This window comes from Alexandromys fortis, unplaced genomic scaffold (genome assembly GCF_014885135.2).
Source record: "Alexandromys fortis isolate MF-2015 unplaced genomic scaffold, M_Fortis_MF-2015_v1.1 scaffold_284, whole genome shotgun sequence".
NCBI lineage: Eukaryota > Metazoa > Chordata > Mammalia > Rodentia > Cricetidae > Alexandromys > Alexandromys fortis.
In genome coordinates this window covers 140388-161429 of record NW_026068160.1, presented here as the reverse complement: position 1 = coordinate 161429, position 21042 = coordinate 140388, and the positions used below count along the sequence as shown (strand labels likewise).

Here is a 21042-nt window from a genome sequence, read left to right as displayed (position 1 = left end):
GGAGGCCAGGGTCCTATTGCTGTCAGAATGGTTTCCCTTAATTCATGCATTTTAACCCATGAAGCCCTGCTGATATTAAGAAGAGATGGGGCCTTTGAGATGCCTTAGCCAGTAAACATGCTTACCACCAAGCCTGAACCTAAGTTCCATCCCCAGGAACCACACAAGGGAAAGAGAAAACTGATACTGTTATATGAGCTCTGTAACACACACACATGTGCACATGGAGAAGTTACTCCCATCAGTGTTCAAAGATGGGGCATCTGGAAACTAAAATGTGGCAAAAGTATTTGTACTTCCAGTCTCCAGAACTGAGCCACATAAGCCTTTGCTCTTGCACAGTCCTGCCTCAGGACCAAGCCATCAGACTTGTGATGCTCATTCTTGTTTTCTCTTTTGAGACAGAGTCTCTCTGTGTAGCCCTGGCTGTCCTGGAACTCACTCTGTAGACCAGGCTGGCTTCAAACTCTGAGATCCGCCTGCTTCTGCCTCATGAGCACTGGGATTAATGGCATGCACCAACATGCCCAACTTTTTCTAACTTTCTTAAGATTGTGGTGGCTAGTTTTTGTGTCAACTTGGCACAAGCCAGTCATTGGGGGAGGGGACCTCAATTGAGAAAATGCCCCCAGAGATTGGCTGATGATTAGCTGATGTGGGAGGTGCCATCCCTGGGCAGGGGGTACTGGGTTCTATAAAAAAGCAGGCTGAATATAAACTAGGGGGAGCAAGCCAGTAAGCAGCACCCCTCCACAGCCTCTGCATCAGTTCCTGCCCCATTTGAGTTTCTGCCTCTCCTCCCCAAGCTGCTTTGGTCATGGTCTCATCACAGCAACCCTAACTAGGACAGACACTGTGGGGCCCTGCTCAGCTTGCTCGGGTGTGACCTGCAGAAAGCACCTAGGTCGAGATAGACCAGAGATGCTGTGCTCTGGCAGGTGACAAGGCTCAGCATGTTTATTTCTTAAATGACATTTGTGTGTGGAGGATCTCGGGCAGCTTGTGGGTGCTGTGCTGTTCACACCCATCATGTGGCAGAAGCCTGGCTTGGTGACTGAGCTGAGTCACCGATGACCCAATGGGGAACGTGGGAGCCAGAAGCAACAGGGTCTGGGCTGTCTGCACTAGGGAAGCACTTCCAGGGCTGCCACCAGGTCTGCCCAAGAGAACGCCACAGCAGTCTTCTTGGGTCTCTCCTGCTGTGAAACAAGACACCCAAGCTTTGCTAGGGTCAGGGCCATCACTAGTCACACCCAAGTAGTCAGTCAGTTCCGGAAGCTTCCAGGACATGAGGGAAAGTGGGGGCCTAGGGACAATAGTACATAAATGTTATCTTCTCAGACTGGACTGCAGGGTGGTGCACTCACTAGCAGAGGCAGTAGGATGGCGGGTTTGAGGCCTGATTGGCCTCAACAGTGAGACACTGTCTCAAAACAAACATAAGATTTCCAGTTGACTGGGGGTCAGTGGGGGAGTGCCAATGTCGCCCAGCTACCGTGGACTGAGCTACAGACCCTCAGCAGGGAGGGTCAGCTGGATGGGCCACCTGCTCCACAGGGAGCTGAGGACAGGTTCCTAAGGCACAATGGTGAGGGAGGTAGGTGCTACAGTCTAGACCACTGGACACTGGTCCCAGTGCAGAACACAGCAGCCAGGATGTGTCTGTTGGGTTCCTGGTGGGTGGGGAGAAGAGACGGAGAAAAACAGAAAGGCGGAGGCCGGATGGATGCACAGTGGGATGTGGGGAAGAGACACCTGGCCACTCAGGTTCCAGTTTCTCATGCCCTCCAGAGCTGCTGGTCAGGTGGTGCCCAGGGCTCAGGAGTCCAGGCCCATTCCACTCGCAGGGCCATTAGAGTGAGAAGTCTCCAGCACAGATACGGGCATGCACTCCCTCGTCCAGGGGCAGGTAGCGGCCCTGCTTCATGTCCAGGAAGAAGAGCCGGTCTGATGTCTGGCGTGGGTCAAAGCCTTCCCGCTGCAGCCGGGTCTTCTGGATCTTGAAGGTGCCTGGGGGGAAGGAGGAGAGGAGTGAGCAGAGCTGGGTACCAGAAGCAGCCTTCTGCTAAGGACTCCCTTCAGCAATGGACACTCTCCATGGCCGCTGTCCACTGGACAGCTCAGGCAACAGAGGCAGGCCCTCGGCTGTGCTTGTTATGAGGTCTGCTCTAGATTTCGGGATACTTCATGCTGTTGAGGCTGAGCTGAACCACTGTATCTGAAGCTGCACCCCCAAATCCAAATATGCCATCTTGAGTTTTTTTTTTATTGTTGATCTTATTTTTTGGATGCAAGTCCATGCTGGCATCAAACTTAAGGTGATCCTCCTACCCCAACCTCTTGAGTACTGGGGTCATGTGGAGGAGCAACTACCCATCAAAAAACAGAGTATCTGTCTACTAAGAAAAGTGCACCTCCACTATCTGTCTGACGTGGAAAAAAAGAGAAAAGAAAGCCGGGCGGTAGTGGTGCACACCTTTAATCCCAGCACTCGGGAGACAGAGGCAGGTGGATCTCTGTGAGTTCGAGGCCAGCCTGGTCTACAAGAGCTAATTCCAGGACAGGTTCCAGAGCTACAGAGAAAACCTGTCTCAAAAAAATAAAGAAGAGAGAGAGAGAGAGAGAGAGAGAGAGAGAGAGAGAGAGAGAGAGAGAAAGAAAAGAAAAAGAAAAAAAAAACAAAAAGGAAAGGTGAACCTCGGGGCTGGGACTTAGTTCTCTGGGGCAGCGCTGACAGCTCAGCGGGCAGGGCACCTGCCTAGCATGGAGGAGCCTGAGGCTCATGCCAGCAGCACACAAGGCTTGTGGAATAGCACACATCTGCCATCCAAGGACCTGAGAGGCTGAGTCCAGAGAACAGACGTTTATGTAAGAACCGGGTGTGTAGACAGTGGCAGAACTCTAGCCGAGCAGGCCTGGGGCCCTGGGTTTGATCCTCAGCGCCACATGAAAAGCATAAAAGGAACAAGAAAGGGCTGTCCGACTGGGGCTGAGGAGGGAAAGAGACAATTCCTAGAGAAAGAACCCCACGATGTGCAGTCCCCACAGCCCTCCAGCTTCCTAGCTGTCACAACAATGCAGAAGATGAACCTCGGATCCCGACAACTGAGGACCCCTGGTGGGACAATGACAGGGGTGCCAGACAAAGCCATCAAGGAAACAAGACACGCCCCAGGACAGGTGCTGTGGCCCTTCATTCACACCGGGCCTAGGAGTCTAAATTAGAACAAAGTAACCGGTTCCCTAGGCAGGGGCTGTACCTGTGGTATCCATCTGCGGCAGAAGACGCAGGAACATGGGTCGGGCATAGGACGCCAGAACCTTCTGCAGTTCCTGGTACATGGAGTTAGGGTCCAACTGGCTGTGGGGATCTGCGATGGCTGCCATGCCGGCTTTGCCCTCCACTCCTGCAGAGGGACGTTCAGCTGAGAGCACCATCTACCTGGAGAGTTCTAGTCTACTCTGTGACCTCCCAACTGGGATAGCATTGGTCCTTACAATATCCATTTTATAAGGGATCTTAAGGATCCCCCAAACCCAATGTTAACAATATGAATGGACTCCCAATCCAGTGCTCTACCTAGTCAGCAACTACTTCTCCAGAGTGTGTATGACCCAAGGATACTGTACCTGTGGGTCCCTTCTGGATGGACTCCTGGGGGCTCCTAACCCCACAACCACCCCGTGTCCCCAGCTTGCCTGGCACAGCCACCCCGTACACGGCCACGTCTGTCTGGCCCAGCAGGCGACTCAGCACAGCTTCCACCTCTGTGGTGGACACGTTCTCCCCGCGCCAGCGGAAGGTGTCCCCGCTGCGGTCACGGAAATACATGTAGCCCAGCTCGTCCATTACCAGCACGTCACCTGCAGGGGAGAGGGGCAGGTGGGACCTGGTTTCACATCCAGCCAACCAGCGGGGTCACAAGGCTCCGCACCTGAGAGGTAGGCGCTGTCGCCCTTGCGGAATACGCTGTGGGCGATCTTCTTGCTGGTGGCGCTGTCGCTAACGTAGCCATCGAAGCGTCGCAGAGGATCCTGCTGGTTGATCTGACCCACGAGAAGGCCGGGCTCCCCTGGAAGGGGTAACACTAAGGCTGAGTCAGGGTGGGAGCCGTGCAGATCCCAGCTCCCCAAGGCACCGGGCAGGGGTCAGGCTCACCAGGCTGGCATGGGATGCATAGGCCCTGGGCATCCCGCAGCGGCTCCATCGTGTCCTCATTCACCTTGACCAGGCGGATGGGGTACACGTGCGTGAGGATGCGGCTGTTAAAGCCACAGGACCCGACCTGGGGTGGATACGACGGTGAGCGGGTGGATACGAAGGTGAACGGCGCAAGGCGGTACTGCAGCCCACGTACGCGGCATACCCAAGGTACTCGCCAAGGGAGACTCGCGGGTGCTGACCCGCACCCCACAGCAGCGAACCTTGCCGTCCATGTTGGCGATGCTGCAGTTGCACTCTGTGGCACCGTAGAACTCGCCGATCTGCCGCACACCGAAGCGCTGTGTGAACTCCTCCCAGATGGCGGGCCGCAGCCCGTTACCCACAGCCAGGCGCACGCGGTGCCGCCGCTCTACGTCGCGAATTGGCTGCCTCAACAGATAGCGGCATATCTCACCGATGTACTGCACTACCTGCGGGAGGAGGAGGCTCAGTTCGCATCCAATCAGAAGCGGGGCTCGGAGATGGGCCTGGCCTGAAAGGCCTGCAGAAGAGGCCCCTTAGGAATGGAGGTGCAGTGGGGTGGGGGATGGACGGACTGACCAAGGACCTTGAAGACATACCTTGTTAGAGCCTCTCCTTTTCCCAGGCAGCTTTGTGGCCCATTGCACTGTACCCCTGCCATTGCCTTATAGATTAAGGGTGTCACCTCCAGTAAACTCCTGGGTACCCTCAAATTCTTTTTTATCCCCTCCCCCCTCGTTGTATTGTTTTTCTTTCCTTTATATAAAGTCTTACTATGTAGCCCAGGCTGACCTGAAAATAAACAAACAAAAGCCAGGGCGATATGGTTGCTGTCACCCACGCCAATTTGTGCTTTGAGACAGGGTCTATGCAGCCCAGACTATGCAGGAGCTCCTGATCCTCTGCCTTAGTCTTCCAAATGCTAGGATGACAGGGATGTAGTCTCTGACCTGGGGTCACGGGTTTTAGCCTCCGTGTCCAGCTCACTGAAGCGTTTAATGGGAGGTTGGAAAGAGGGCTCTCTCCCCTGAAGTGACAGGGACAGTGTCCCCTCCTTTTCTCCAGCTGGAAAGGGAAAGGGGGAGGGAGGGCTGCATACAGCATCCTAGGACCAAAGGGGAGCACAGACTGGGCTCATTTCAAGTTCTAGGCCGGCAAGGACACGAGTCAGTCTGTTTCTAAAGAGGATGGGGCAGAGTGGGGGAGAGCTCCCCTAGGTCACCCTGCCTGAAGCGCACACTCTGTTTTTCCATTTCTGTGAACTCACACCTGTCCTGGAACAATCTTAGACTCCAGCTCTGGGTTTTGGTCTCTTTCAACTCAGTAAAATCCCGCCTAAAGCCTCCAAACTCCACCAGGCCAATGCAGCCAGCCAGCCAGCCACACGCCTGCTGGTCCAGCCTCGCTCAGGAAACTCAGGTAGAAGGACCATGGGTCCAGGCCGTCCTGACTGCCAAGTAAGAGCCTGGCTCTGAAGCTAAGCGAAATCCTACCCGGCAGGTGTTGTCCACGGCCTGAGGCAGCGTGGCCAGCAGCCTCTGTCTCTACTCTTTTGTTGGACACAGCTTCAGTGCACTGCCCTCCTGCCCCCCCCCCGCTGCCCCTTCGCCCCTCACACCTGCTGCCCTTCTCCCCCTAACCCTTTCACCCCTCCCCCTGCTGCCCTTCACCCCTTCGCCCCTCACCCCGCTGCCCCTCACCCCGCTGCCCCTCACCCTGTGCCCCTTCATCCTTTGGTGATGCCCCTTTGGTGATGCTGGTCCAAGACTCCAAATAATTCACACAGAAAGCCTTTAAAAGTGTTCCAGGGACACAGGCTGGCTCCCTTTCCTCTCCTAGACAGACTCCACCATCAAGGTGGGCAAGTGGGCTGAGTAGCTGAGGCTAGATGAGACCGCCTAATTTACAGAGTGCAGCCTGAATGGGAGAAGTAGGCTTGCTCAGGTGAGACACAGCCTGCCTAGAATTAGTGTGGCCTTGCAAGGGGTGGGGACTTGGTCAGAAGGGACAAGGGGTCGGCCAGGTACATCTGGTTCAGAGGAGTGGCAAGATCTGGCAGGAAGGATGCACCTTGGTTTGGTTGAGTGGATGGGGCCTAAGTGAGAGGCAGGGCCTGGCCGACTGAGTGGAATTGGCTAAGCAAGCAGCGGCTTGAGCCAGGGGTAGGATCTAGAGGTGGTGTCTGAGAGAACAGATCAGCACCATGAGGTGGAGCCAGAGCAGGAAGGGCGTGCGCTGAACGCAGGTTCAGAGCCCAGATCCGGTCTCTGCATCCTGACCAGTGCAGGACAGGAGGCTTGCCCTGGAGCCCCGAGGCACGAGGTACGGGGGGGCCCCACAGAGATGATGGGCAGGGCCTGGGGAGGAGGCGGGACCTACCGTGCAGTTGTACTTGACACAGTCATCCCAGAAGCGGCTGGCAGAGAACTTCTTCCGCAGCACCACGGTCAGCCCATAGATGACGCACTGCCCCACACCCATGATGTTCCCTAGAGGGAGGGTGGCTGTGAGGGTCCATGCAGGGTCCCACCCGCGCCCCGGGGCACATGCGTACCTGCGGAGTGGTAGAGCGGCAGGCAGTCGTAGAGCACGTCAGCTGGACGCATGCTGTAGGAGTGGTGGCCGAAGGCTGCAATGCGGTAGTACCTGTGTGAGAGGCAAGGTGACCCAGAGCCCCTTAGGAAGGTCCCAAGCCTTAAAGGACCTCCCTCGATGGGCTAGAGGAAGAGGTGGGGGACAGAGAGGACAGAGCCTTGACGCCTCTCAGTGAGTGCCAAAGGGAACTGGTCTACACAGAAAAATCCTATCTTGCCGGGTGGTGGTAGTGCACTCCTTTAATCCCAGCACTCGGGAGGCAGAGGCAGGCGGATCTCTGTGAGTTCGAGGCCAGCCTGGTCTACAGAGCTAGTTCCAGGACAGGCTCCAAAGCCACAGAGAAACCAGGTCTCGAAAAACAAACAAACAAACAAACAAACAAATAAATATAAATATCCTGTCTCCAAAACCAAAAACCTTCAAGGGTGCAGGGCCAGGGTGTGGGGAAGGGCGGGAGGTGGGATGGGGAGTTAGGAGCCACTGGAGGCTGAGCAGGAGATGGGTGGAGCTCAGTCAGAGGGAGAAAGGAAGAGAGGAGCTGGGGAGCAGTGGGTGCTGGGACCCTGCTCACCTACTGTGCACCACAATGGCCGCCTTAGGAAGCCCCGTGGTTCCCGAAGTATAGATATAAAACAGTCGCTCTGCAGGAGAAGCAGGTGTTGGTCAGTGGTCAGCGGAGGACAGAGGGACAGATGGCAGGCCCCTCCACTTACCATCCATTCCCTTGCCGGGGGCTTGTGCCAGGGGTGTGGTGCTCGCCTCTGCGATCATGGGGTCCAGGAGCTGCGTGTCGGGCAGGAGGCTCTCGGGCTCCAGGTCTCCGGAGCAAAATTTGAGGAGGCTCTTCCCCAGCTGCTCGCTCACCTCCGCCACCGCTGTGGCAACACAGGCTCAGGGTCACAGTTATGAAGCAATTCCTGGCCAGTGTCTCCCTAAGCCTAAGATCCCTAGGTCCTCACCCTCCTGGTATCCACCAGGCCTCACCTGCTGCCATCTCCCCGCCATAAATGAGGGCCTTGGCAGCTGATGTACCCAGGCAGAAAGCCAGAGGTTCTCTCCTTAGGTTGACATTGAGCAGTGCGGCCACCACACCAGCCTTGGCCAGGCCCAGCCATAACCCCACGAACTCAGGCCGGCCCTCTAGGAACACGGCCACCACATCGCCTTGCGTGAAGCCCAGCTGGTGGAACAGGTTAGCCACGGCATTGGAGTAGGTGTCCAGCTGTGCAAAGGTCCAGCACACGCCGCTGCTGGCATCCACCAGCGCCAGGCGCTCTGGTTGCCGCCGGGCCACGGCCTGGAAGATGCGTGGGATTGTGTCTCCTGCACGCCGGTGTCGCCACAGCTCCAGGCGCACACGTATCAGAACTGAGAGGCCACTGCAGGGAAGGGGACAAAGTCACTGCCCAGAACCGGCTCGAGCTCAGGGACCCCACAACAGTTGGGGGTCCAGTATGCTTAGTCCTTTAATGGCTGATAACTCAGATTACCAGCCTTCCAGGAAAAGCCAGCGTGTCTACCATGTGTTAGTCACCACGTAGTCTTCCTTGACGGCCTAAGCATCAGGGTCAGATTCTCCTTTGTTCTCTGTAATGTTGCGGTTGAACCCAGGTCAACATACATACTGAGCAAGCAATCCTACTACCAGGGTCCAGGCCTTCACAGGAACTCTAGGTAGGGATTCCACCCCTCAGCCACGCCCCAGCACACTTTCTTCTTTTGTGTTAGGGTCTGGCTAACTGCCGTTCAGCCTGGAGCTTGCATGCTGGCCTCAGCATCTGGAGGCACTGGGTTGACAGGCCTGGCCTTGTTCCTCTTTCTGGGGTGTCCCTTGAGTTCCCTATCCCCATCACTACAGGACACAGAACCCAGAGACAGTGACCACAGGCTAGCCAAGATGAGACTCCCCCTTGACAGCTCCTTCCTAGCCCAGGCTAGCCTTGAACTCATGGCAACCCTGCCTCAGGCTACAGAATCACAGCAGCTTCCTTCATTCATCCTCCTCTCATCCCCTCTCATCCTTCATGGCCTCTCTCATCTGTCCATCACGCCCTCGGGCTGCTGACTCCAGGGTGATCACCACACAGAGAGAGCACTGGGCAGTGACAGGAATAAAAATGAGGGCTCTTCCCAGTGGTCAGAGGAGGGACAGTGGCCTCCACACAGCTGGTGCAAAGGCTCGAAGGTCTGTGCCACTGTGCCTGGTTTATGTGACTAGAGATGGAGACGGGGCGTGCTAGGTCAGCCTCAGGCTTTCATTCCTCCCTGGATGTCCAGCACCTCTTCTGTGCCTGGGTGAGGCTCACAAGGGACAAAGAAAAATGCCCTGGGCCATCCCCTTCCCACTCACCACCTGATCACTGCAGAAAAATAAACAGGGCTCCCTGACCCCGCCCAGCACCTTCCTCCCCAGCACCTTCCCTGCAGGCTGCAGCAGCCATGCTCCCCTCAGGTCTTGGTTCAGCTGCGCTAGGCTCAAACACTCCAGGACCCCTGCCTTGGCGTCTCTTCCTTGGCACCCAGGACCTTCCACAACCATGGACTGCAGACTCGTTTCTCATCCTGCCCTTGTTTGTCTCCCTGGAGACACAGGAGGCAACAAGTCAGGCAGAGTGGCGTCCTAGCATTCAGGGGTCTGACGCAGGGGGATGGAAGAGTAAGGCCAACCACTGCTCTAGAGTGTGATTCTGTCTCAAAAGTTTAAACAAACAAACAAACAAAAAACAGAGCTGGAAAGTAGAGTTTACTTGGTGGTTAGAGCACTGGCTGCTCTTGCAGAGAACCTGCATTTGAGTCCAGCACACGGCTGCTCACACCATCCGCAGTTCCAGTCCCCATCCCAAGCCCTCTCTCCTGCCTTCTGCAGACACAAGGTACACATGCATGCAGACAAAAACATCTATGCACATAAAAAAAATAACCTAAGCAGATTAAGTAAAAGCTGAAATTAAACAAAGAAGAGGTGAAGGGTGGAGAAGAGAAGTTCGGACAGGATCTGAGGAGATGACCAGAGGCCCAAGGCCCAGCTCTCCTGGTTCAGCATCTGCCACAAGGAGTCCCACAGAGGCAGGAGTACCAGTGCCTGGGCATGGCTGTTCCCAAGCCACCTGTGCCCCAGGGTCATCAGTGCTCAAGACAGGCTTGGGGGCTATGCCAAGGTACAATAGGAGGAGCCCTGGGAACAGATAAAGGTCACCTCTGAGGGAGCCAGTTATCATTAAGGCAGGAGCTCATGAGCTCAAGTCTACCCAGTGATTATGAGGCTAGCCTGGGCTACAGGACAGGGGTCTCCTCAAAACTCTTGCCTTAAAAATGTTAATATAATGTTTAAAAATCTTTAAGAAAGGGGCTGGCGAGATGGCTCAGTGGTTAAGAGCATTGCCTGCTCTTCCGAAGGTCCTGAGTTCAATTCCCAGCAACCACATGGTGGCTCACAACCATCTGTAATGAGATCTGGTGCCCTCTTCTGGCCTGCAGGCTTAATAAATAAATAATTTAAAAAAATCTTTAAGAAAAAAATCAGACAGTGTTCCAATGTGTAGCCCTTGCTGGCCTAGAACTTGCTATGAAGACCAGGCTGGCCTTGAACCTGCAGAGATCCGCCTGCCTCTGCCTACCGAGTGCTGGGATTAAAGGCGTGTGCATATCCTCTGACTTCCACGCATGCACATGTGCACTCACATGGGCCCCCACACAAAATAAATGTAAAACAACCAGTGTTCCTACTGATCTGACTCGTCATGACACGCGCCGCCCTGGTCATTCAGAGGTCATGTGACTGGACACACACAGATCACCCCGTGAGTCCAGGATCATCGTTCCTCGACGAAGCTTGCAAAGCCAAGAGAATGTGAAGTCTTCATTTTTTTTAAAAGTTCCACCAACGCACTCACTCACTGTGTGCATGATCAGAGGAGGACTTGGGGGCCTGTTTTCCCCTCCACCTTGAGGGTCCTGGGGACTGAACTCAGGTCATCAGGCATGAGGGCAATCCTCTTGAGCTACTATGCATCCACTCTACCCACCCAGAAGAGGTTAAATGAGCCCGCCCCGCTTCGGGCTCCTGCTCAGCACTGTGCACCAGCATTCCTGTCACAGTGGGCTCCTGTGTGGTAACCATGTGCCAGGAGGCAGCCCCAGACACGCTCTTTAAGATGCTGTGGTATTTACTGCAGACAAGCTGCCAGATGTGGTGGTTGCCCTGGGAGCTAGGCTCAGCATGGCCCAGCACATCGTCATAAGGCAAGTACAAAGAGGAACACACGGTATGTGTTGAGCTTGGTAAATGGCACACACCTGCCATCCCAACACTCAGGGACAGAGGGGACCAGGGCGTCTAGACCCGCCTGCACTACACAGCAAGATGCTGACTCAAAAATGAAATTGGGATCTGGGGGACAGCTCAGGGGTACACAGAACCCACATGCTGGCTCACAACATCTGTAACTCCAGTTCCAAGAGATCTGACACTTTCTTACAGCCTCTGTGAACACTATTAGGGACACACAGCGTGCGCACACGCGTGTATGCATGTGTGTGAGAGAGAGAGGGAGAGGGGAAAGAGAGAGAGGAAGAGAGAGGGAGGGGGAGGGGAGAGAGAGGGGAGGGGTCTCAGAGAGGGGGAGGGGGAGAGAGAGAAACACTCATACTTATCCAATAAAACAAAACACTTAAATAGTAATTTTAAAAGTTGGCTCTCCACGGTCATTCCACAGTTACAGCCTGACAGCTCGGGCTCAAAGCTGTGTCTTCCAGGCTGTTATGGATGCAGACCCCTCAACAACGGTCCTGGGTGACTCCTGGACCATGCTCAGGACCAGAATGAACAGAGTAGTGGACACAGTTTGGTTATAAACAGAGTGACTAAGAAAACCAAATGCCACCACCAGGAAATTAAAATGGGTGTCCCGGGCAGACGCTCGGCCCCAGCATCCATTACACACCTAGCATACACCGAGCACTGTGCTGTCTACAGCTACACTCAAAGGACTGTCACAACACACTGGGATTCGATGGATAAGCTGCCACCTCTGAGAGGTCACACAGCAAGCGAAGGGCAGAACGGCTCAGAACTGAACAAAGCTCCCTCAGGGTCCTCCACGAGCCTGCACTGGCACAGATGCTGTGCTGCACACAGCAGGTGCTCAATGCATGCACCTCGAGAAAGCGTGCTGCTTACGGATCCAAATCAGAGATGAGAGAAGTGGACCACCCAAAGTGTGGTCAGATCCTGGTGTCTACTAACTGCGCAGGACCCCTGAACACGGTGGTTGTGTAAGTTGAGGACACAGGGCTAGGGCAGCAGGAAGCTATTCTTCCAAAAGTTGAAATGGGACCAGGCCACAGCTGGTGGGCCTGTGAGGCAGAGGCAGGCCGGGTTCCAGCAGCATGGTAGGCCTGTCAGGGCCCTTCCCTCCAGCTTGCCTCTCCCACCAGCGGGCCCACGCCGGCAGGCAGGGATCCGGTGTTTTGTCCCTACCACATGCCCCGGCACTCAGGCTGGCAGCTGCCCAAGCCACCCCCACACTGAGCACAAAGACAACTCTGTCCAGCCTGGCCCTTCCCAGGGCCTCTCTTGGCCTTAGCTTCTTTGATCCAGAGCCCTAGGACTCAGCCAGCAGAAAAGAGCAGGCCCCTTGGGAGACCCCAGCAGGGTATGGCAGGTGCTCCGGGACAGCAGGTGCGGACAGAGCTGGGCAGGGAATGTCCAAGGCCAGGAGATGCGAAGCTTCAGGCCAACCTGGGTTCCAATAAGACCCAGTTTCAAAAACATGAAAACAAAGACAAAGAGGGCTGGAGAGATGGCTCAATAGTTGAGAGCACTAGCTGCTCTTCCAGAGGACCTGAGTTCAATTCCCAGCACCCACAGGGCAGCTCAGAAATAACTGGATGTAACTCCAGTACCAAAGGATCCAACACCCTCACACAGACATACATGCAGGCAAAACACCAATGCACATATGATAAATAAAATCTAAAAAAAAAAAAACAAACATCAACACCCAAAAAAGAAGAAAAGGTAATTCTAAAAGCAAAAGCTGTTCAATGGCCAGCCAGATTTGGAGTCACCCTGCCTGCACCTGTCCATGGCTTCCTGTGTGACACTGGGTGCATTTAAAAAGTGAAGTACTGATTTTATTTCCCATGTGTGTGCTTGAAGACTTGCGTGTTTATATGTGCACACATGGGGGCGGAGCTTGCAGAGCCAGAAGATGGCAGTAGATCACCTGGAACTGGAGGTGCAGGTGGTAAACCAAACTCAGGTCTTCTGCAAGTGCTTCTGAGTGCTGAGCCATCCCCCCCAGTCCCCTCCACTTATTCCTAAGATAACCACCTGCCTGTCACCCCGCTACTCCAGAGGCTGGTTCAGAAGGATCTTGAGTTCCAGGGCTGCCTGGGCAAGAAAGAAAGACAGAGGGTGGGGAGGGGGGGGGGAGAAAATGAAAAGAAAGAAGAAATATGAGAAGCTGGATTCCATAAGAACCCTCTCAAAAAGTAAAGCAAGGACTGTGGTCTGGGCTGAGTGGCAACGCTTGCTCGGTGTGCACAAAGCCCTTGCTACATTCCCAGCACTGGGGAACGAAAGGCAGAGGACCAGGACTTCAAAGTCATCCTTGGCTCTATGGAGAGTTCAAGGCCAGCCTGGACTACTTGAGATTCCATCTCCAAAAACAAAGCCCTGAGTGCCCTCACTCATATGCCTGCTGTCACACAGTACAATGTCTTCTCTGATTCCACACTAATTTGCTTCGAATGAAGTTTCTCCACTACTTTGAGAAGAAAAACAGAAAGAAAGTCCAGGAGGCAGACAGCAGGCAAGAACCACGGTCTGGAAAAGCTGCAGCTCCAGCCAGTCGACTTGTGAGGGCCCATCATTCCACACCATCCTGTTGTCCCCGAAAACCTGCTTCCTCACATACTCAGTCTGCTCCTGAAGGCGGCCTGTGAAGGTGCTCAGATGGCTCCTCAAGGTTCACTTGAGACTCTGCATCCCAGCAATACTGAGGTCACCCTACAACGATCTCCAGCTCCCCTCAACAAAACCCTGTGAGAATCCTAGAAGCCTCCAGGTTCCTGTACACCATAACTCCCCCAAGACCTCCCCCCAGAGATCCCCTGGTACATACAGTGACCATCCCACAGGCCCGGAACGATGCTCAAGGTTTCACAGAGATCTCCCCGGAGAGGCCAACACTCCTTAGAGACCCTTTTGATCACATAGTCCTTTAGACTCCCCAAGACGTTCCTTCACCCCAAACCTGTTCATTTCAAGAATCTGGACATAGGTCACCCCTAGAGGTCTCAGTCTTCATCGCGCCACCGGAACCCCCAATTCTCTCAACATCTACCAATTACCCAGGCTCTCACGGTGGCCACCTAACACCTCTCCAAGTCCCAATCATGTACTCTACTCAATTCTCTCCACAACTCCCGTCTGTCTCCTGCAGGACCCGGCAGAGCATTGCAATCTGTCACTCCACTCTCGGGCACCGTCCCAGATATAAAAGCAACGCTGGGCCACACGGGGACCCTAACACCACCTTGTAAGACTCCGGCTCGCCGAAGGACATGCATTCCAATGGCCCCATCTACTTACAAGAGGTCCCGCCTCGCCGTCTTGCAGACAATACGCAGGAAGCGCCAGCCGCCGCCTCCCACGTACACACCGAACGCCGCCGCCGCGCTCCAGGTCCACGGAAGCCCCAGCAGCCAGAGGAGCGCCAGCGAGGCCAGCGAGGCCGTCCCCGCTCCCGGAGCCCGCATCCTGCGAAGCACACAGCTGAGGCCGCGGACCCCGCCCCCAGCCTGGCCCCGGCCCCGCCCAGGCAGCGTCCCAGTCCTTGATGACACTGCGTTCCCTCAGGCTGTCGCCGAAACCGGAACGCTTTGACTAAGAACCAGGCCGGGTCCCCACTGCTTGAGTCGGGGTCCAGGGTAGCCTTAACCCAACCCGCCTCAAGGTCTGGGATTGGACACCTCGCTGTCAATCATTGCCATCCGATCCTCCCCCCCCCCCCAGCCCCAGAATTTCTACCCCGCCCCAAGCCTTGACCACGTGCCTGGACACCAACACCGCCAGGCTCCGCCCCTCACCAGTAGACCACACCCCCATCTTATGACTATTTCCGCCCACAAGTGAGAGCCTCAAATCAAAGCCCGGCAACCTGATCGAGGCTCCTCCTCCAGAGGAGGCCTTGGCTCCGCCTCCACGTCGCTCGCGTGCTCTGCCCCACGTCCCTCCTACAGGTGAGGTCTACGGTCCCGCCCACAGTCCCGAACGCACCCACCCTGAGGCAGGCCCCGCCCCTACAGCGTCCTGTGACCCCGCCCAGCAAAGGCTACGGCCCCGCCCACAGGCGCCCAGAGCCCCTCGCTTAGTGACATTCGGGACCCGCGCCGCCGCCAAGCCTTGTCAGCCGCGGCTCACGGGAAAGTCGGGTCAGTGCGGACCACCCAGCGCCTAGCTCCGCCCCGAACCCCTCTTCCCTGCCACCTAACGCTCCCAGCCCCTCACCCCGCTCCGCACAGGCCGACCCCCTTCCGGAGGCCTGGACCATAGAGAGGACGCGTGGGCCAGATAGCCTGTAGCCAACGAGACTCGCAAGCTAGAGCGGCCTGCCCAAGCTACCTACAAATTTCCACGGAAACAAAGTGGGGGGGAGGGGGGCTCGTCCCTGCGGCGAGGAAAACACGCAGGTGCTGAGGGCGGGGCCAAGGCTCTAGGGGGCGTGGCTCCTGTGCGCATCAACAAAGCTGGTTTCGTCGATCCCTTCCCCGGAGCCTCAGGCCCCAGCTCCCGCCCAGGACCTGCCGGTGCTGGAGCCTACTTGATCCAGCTTGTTTTAGATCCAAGCCCCGAGGCTTCTCCGTATTCCAGGTTCCCCGAGAGTCGAAATTCATTTCCTGGGGGCTACAGAGGCCTCAGTCTAGGAGATAGGAGACTCCACATCTCAATTCTACCTACCTCTGCGAAACTTAACAAGTCACACCCCAGAATCCCAGGGCGTGTCAAGCACACGTCCGGTCCCCATCTTTTTTTGACACAGATCCCCTTGAAGCTCTGTTGCACCCCAGGATCCCTTATTACTCCCCAGGTGCAGGAGCTCCCCTCGAGCCCTGTTTGCACCCCAAAGTCCTAAGCTCTCATCCAGAGGCGCCACCTTCTCGCTGGGGTACCCCCGTCCTGCTGTCAGGCTGACCTGCTCAGGCTTGCAGACCCCCGGGCCTCGCTGCTCCCTCGCGGGTTCTCACTGAAGCTACCACAGGAGGCCAGGACAGGGAACTTCAGAGTTCTTCGCAGGATGAGCCCTTGGCAGCGCCCTGGACGCTTCTCACAGCAAGGGGCCCTACGTGCCTCTGGTCTGTCCCTCCCTCCCACGCCCCCTGCCCACCCTGCGGGTTTACTTGTTTTCTGCCCCGCTTGGCCGACCTTCCCCAGCTCTCCTTGGGAGAAAGCCAGCCGGACGGCTTCCAGAGCCATTCAAAGGCCAAGGCTGGGCAGGCGCGGCCCCACCCCCGCTTGCAGCTGCCATTGGTCTCAGGGAGGTGGGTGGGTATGGGATGGAGGGGGGCTGTTGAAGATCCCGAACACTGGCCCACGGAGCCAGGGGTCAACACTGACAAGTCTCTAGAGCTGCCACCTCTCCCTCTATCCCTGTCACCCTATTTTACAGGTAAAGTCCCAGAGTGCTGCCCCGGGCCCACCAGCTTAGGTCTGGGATTCAGCCCTGCTGCCTGCCCTCCTTTCTCTTGGCCTCCTCCTGTTTCCATATTCCTGGAACATCTCCTGTGCCCTTTGTCCCACTTCCTCCTCTCACCATCCCACGCCTCCCTCCCCCTTCCTCTTCTCCCCTCCTTGTCTTCTTCTTCTACTCTGTAGAGCACTGAGTGTAAGCATCTGACTCTTGACCCTCATCGAATCCCCACACCTGCTCCCCAGTCTTCAGCCCTAAAATCTGAAAGGCTGAGAACAGGCTGGTGAGTTTGGTCCTCGGGAAGCACAAGGCGGAAGAGAACTCCCAACAGCTATTTTCTGACTTCCCCACATAGTAACACACCTGATAGATAGATAGACAGACAGATAGATGGATGGATGAATAGATAGATAGATAGACAGACAGACAGATGATAGATGGATGGATAGATAGATAGATGGATGGATGGATAGATGGGCAAACAAACAAATAAGAAAAATAAATAAAAATAAAGGCTGGTGGCTTGCCTCTAATTCTGGTGTTAGGGAGAGTGAGGAAGGAGGCTTTGAGGTTGAGATGTCCTGGACTAGGATCTAGAAAGCCCCCGTATGGAAGAGCTGAAGACGTGGAAGAAGGGTTCAGCTGGTAGCATGCTTGCCTAGCGCAGGAAGCCCTGCCTCTCATGCCCAGTGACCTTACCCCATAAACAAGGCAGGCACACAGCAAGTCCAGCCTTACCCTTGTCTGCATAAGGAGCTGAGACTACAGTGGGTACAGAGACCCTGAGAAGGACAGTGGTGGACAGCCGTGAAGTGACAGCCGCAGCGGACACACCTTCAGAGTGACTGTCCTTTCTGATGTTACCTGCTGGGAACTGATGGGGCAAACTGAGCATGTGCAGGGCTGAAGAGAGAGCTCAGCAGCTAAGGCGCTTGCCACCAAGGCTGACGATTTGAGTTCAATCCCCAGGACATGGTGGAAGTAGACAGCCAACTGCTGCCCATTGTCTTCTGTTCTCCACTAGTGCACTGCGGCATGTGTGACTCCTACCCCAACAAGTGCTAAAGCAAAACAAAAGTCAACTAAACCTGTCTAGAGTGGGTTCCTGAGTAAATCCCGAGCCTTAGGCCTTCGCCTTGGGAGTGACTCCTGTGTTCTTGCATCTTGCAGCAGACAACAAACGTTTGTCCAAACTCCCGCCCCTTTCTCGTGCTTGTTCTGTCTTTGCAGAAACCAGGATCAGGGTCAACTCTGGCTACAGAGTAAATCCCATACCAATCTGGGTTACAAAAGACCCTTTCTCAAAAACAACAGCAAAGGTTTCTTTTTTGTTGCTTTTGGTTTTTTTGTTTGCTTGCTTTTTTTTTTTTTTTTTTTTCTCGTTCTAGACAGGATTTCTCTGTGTAGTCCTAGCTGTCCAGGAGCTCTCTCAGTAGACTAGGCTGGCCTTGAACTCATAGAGATCCACCTGCCTCTGCCTCCCAAATGCTGAGATTAAAGGCACGCGCCACCATGCCCATCCAACAGAGGTTTCTTTGTATTTCGTAGGAGCGTGTCCGAGTACAGAGCACAGACCGCAGCCACCTTTAGTAACACACTCCCCTTGGAAAAGTTTATGTGGATTTTGATAATTTGGAGGGGCTGGAGAGATGGCTCAGTGGTTAAGAGCATTGCCTGCTCTTCCAAAGGTCCTGAGTTCAATTCCCGGCAACCACATGGTGGCTCACAACCATCTGTAATGAGGTCTGGTGCCCTCTTCTGGCGTGTAGACATACACACAGACAGAATATTGTATGCATAATAAACAAATAAATGTTTTAAAAAAAGAGGGGTGCTGGAAACCTCAGAATTCCCAGATGTAGTCTGGGTGATAAGAGGGGACATAAAAGGGAGAAGCCTGCAGTATTTATTTCAGTTTTTACCAAATACTTGCTTAGTAAAATTACATATAACAAAACAGTTATCAAGTAAGAATTACAGTTACAATATTTATATCTACTTTATCTTTTATCATAACTAAGGAAAACTATAACTAACCATTCTTCAACTCCATCAAAGACTCCAGAAGGATATAATATTACCTAAGCAAACAAGAAGTCCAAAACTCTAGAAATGACAGAGACATCTCGCCGTCTGGACAGTCACTCAAAGTTCTTTTGTACCGTTGGGGCGTCCATCTTCAGCCTACAGGCCCATAGTATCCAGCAGACTTTTTCATGAAGCAGGAAATTTTAAAGACAGTTCAGTTACTTTCTGCTGTGTCTTGCAGACTCTTTCATGAATCAGGAGCCCCAAAAGACCATCTCACCTTTAGGCAAGTTCAGCAGTCCTCTCTCTGCGGGTTCTTTGTGTCCAGTTTATGCAACAGTCCAGGCAAGAGCAGTTTCTTGCCCAAATGTCTATCCAGCTCCATAAGGATCCTCTTTGACGCCCATCTTCCTCTCGAAGTAGCTGGTGCTGCCAGGAGCAGACATGTCTCATTGTCATGAAAAGCCCTAAGTTATTAAAACATTTAAATTACATATTCTGCAGTCTTTGAAAGATATGAAGAATGCCTATCTAACTGAAATATATCTCTATATATCTAGAAAATCTAACATGACTATAAGCTTGACTAGTATTGATGATTATCCATCAACAACCTATATTTCCTATTATATATTACATTTTTAAAATGAACTTTACAATCACAATACCTTAATAAAGAGCAGAAACACATATACATATAACAAAATTGACCTTAAAATCCATACCAATGTAAATTATTCATACCTATATCATATCCCCCTTTAAATGTAAAAGAACATTTATAAACAATATTTGGGAATATGGGCACATTTATTTCTCTCCAAACTGCTTCCTGCTTAATTGGGGCGCTGTTAATCAGGTCGTTTAGGGTATAACCTGTGTGTCTGGTTTATCTCAGTCGGCAGTTGAATGAAATAATTTTCTGAAGGTGTTCGTAGCAACCTTTCAGGAGGGCGTGGTCTATCATACCATATTGGGATAGACGCAATTTACAGGGTCTCATCCTCTGTGAAAACCAAATAAGACCCTTTCCATAGCATTATATCCTTAGACCCAAATTCTGAAGTCATACCCTCATGATATCCATTCTGGTTCCACTTGGCAGCCCATATAATGAAATGTCTCTCTGTACTTAGCTCCTTTACAGTCAAAAATTTTAAAGAAAACACATTGTACATAATCCAGACTCTCTGTGATTTTTCCATTTTTACATGGCTTATTTTCCTTTCTTTTAATCTATTACTATCTGTACTATGTCTCTCTAAAGACTTTACCCTTTTTTAAAAGGCATTAACTTTATTCTCTCTATATTTTTTTTCTTCTCTCTCTCAAGCCTATGTACACTCATCCAACACTGTGGTCTTTTATGTCTGAATCTGTTTTATTGTGAATCTGTAATTTTTTTACTATCCAGGAGCATTTCTTAAAATGTTAAGCAGTTCTTAAAAACTTAAGTTGCACCATGTACAGGTAATACAGTACCGCCTGTGTCCTGCCCAGTCTAAACCTTAACTGCACTGTTTAAGGTAATTATGGTAGTTCCTGGATGAGACCAGCACAGTTCAGTATGGTGAAGCTGAGCCACTCCTGCCTCAGAGCCATTTGGTGCCCCTGAGCCACACACAGTTCCAGGCACACAGCAGTCCACATTGCCATCAAGCAAGCCGTAGCACTTTAATCCAAATGCTCCATTCAAAAGCTCTGTCTCCCGCAGGAGCCAGACAGAGATCACAATGGCAGAACAGCCCAGAAAGCCGGCATTTTAAAACAGCCAGTTTTTTCCTGCTGATGAGTCAGGAAAACTTTTTTGTGGCAAGCCACCCACAAACAGCCAAAAGCTGTGTTAAACTCTCCCCCCCCCCTCTTTTTTCTTAAGCCCTCTTAGGTTTTTAAGTGGATTTAGTCCAGCACGTTGGAGCGCCACTCTGTTGAAGAACAGCAGGCTGCATCCCCGGCACCCGGCTGCCCACATGGCTAGCTTATGCCTCGAAATAATTAGCGGAAACTGTATTCTTTTAAACACTGCCTGACCCATTAGTTCCAGCCTCTTATTGGCTAGCTCTTACATATTGATCTGACCCATTTCTAATAATCTGTGTAGCCCAAGAGGTGGCTTACCAGGAAAGATCTTAACCTGCATCTGTCTGGAGTGGGAGAATCATGGCGACTGCCTGACTCGGCTTCTTTCTCTCAGCATTCTGTTCTTTCTACTCCACCTACCTAACTTTCTGTCCTATTAAAGGCCAAGCAGTTTCTTTATTAATTAACCAATGAAAGCAACACATAGAAAAAAGACCTACCTCTATCACCACAGCTAGGCAGGCTTACAGCCTTAGGTTCCTAAGCCTTGAGCCTTTGGGGCTGGATTTTGTCCTTCCACTCACCAGCCCACAGCGCCTGAGACTCACAAGGTCCCCAAAGGCAGGGCAGGGCACGGGTTGACTGACATCCCCTCTCTCCCACAGAAGGCACTGTGGGTCCCACAGCTGGAATCAAGGAGTCGAAGTCCCCAGGACAGCTTCACCCATGAGGCTTCAC

The 21042-nt window shown here is 53.4% G+C and overlaps 1 protein-coding gene across 1 annotated transcript; it reads right to left on the bottom strand.

Moving 5' to 3' along the window:
• Positions 1-911: 911 nt before the first annotated feature.
• Slc27a1 (solute carrier family 27 member 1) lies at positions 912-16170 on the bottom strand. The gene is made up of 13 exons (XM_050127695.1): positions 15982-16170; positions 14379-14546; positions 7766-8160; positions 7495-7656; positions 7353-7422; positions 6741-6832; positions 6566-6675; positions 4426-4635; positions 4160-4286; positions 3936-4073; positions 3700-3864; positions 3261-3407; positions 912-2010 (listed from the first exon to the last, which is right to left on the bottom strand). The coding sequence occupies exons 2-13, from the start codon at positions 14543-14545 to the stop codon at positions 1853-1855; spliced, it is 1941 nt and encodes a 646-aa protein (XP_049983652.1). The 5' UTR covers position 14546; positions 15982-16170; the 3' UTR covers positions 912-1852.
• Positions 16171-21042: the final 4872 nt, after the last annotated feature.

Excerpts from the sequence above, each read along its gene's own strand:
- Slc27a1 (XM_050127695.1), bottom strand. The coding sequence starts at position 14,545 with ATGCGGGCTCCGGGAGCGGGGACGGCCTCGCTGGCCTCGCTGGCGCTC. Across the intron at positions 6,833-7,352 it reads GCCATTGTGGTGCACAGTAG|GTACTACCGCATTGCAGCCT; the intron begins GTGAGCAGGGTC and ends CCTCTCACACAG. Across the intron at positions 6,676-6,740 it reads GCCGCTCTACCACTCCGCAG|GGAACATCATGGGTGTGGGG; the intron begins GTACGCATGTGC and ends CCCTCCCTCTAG.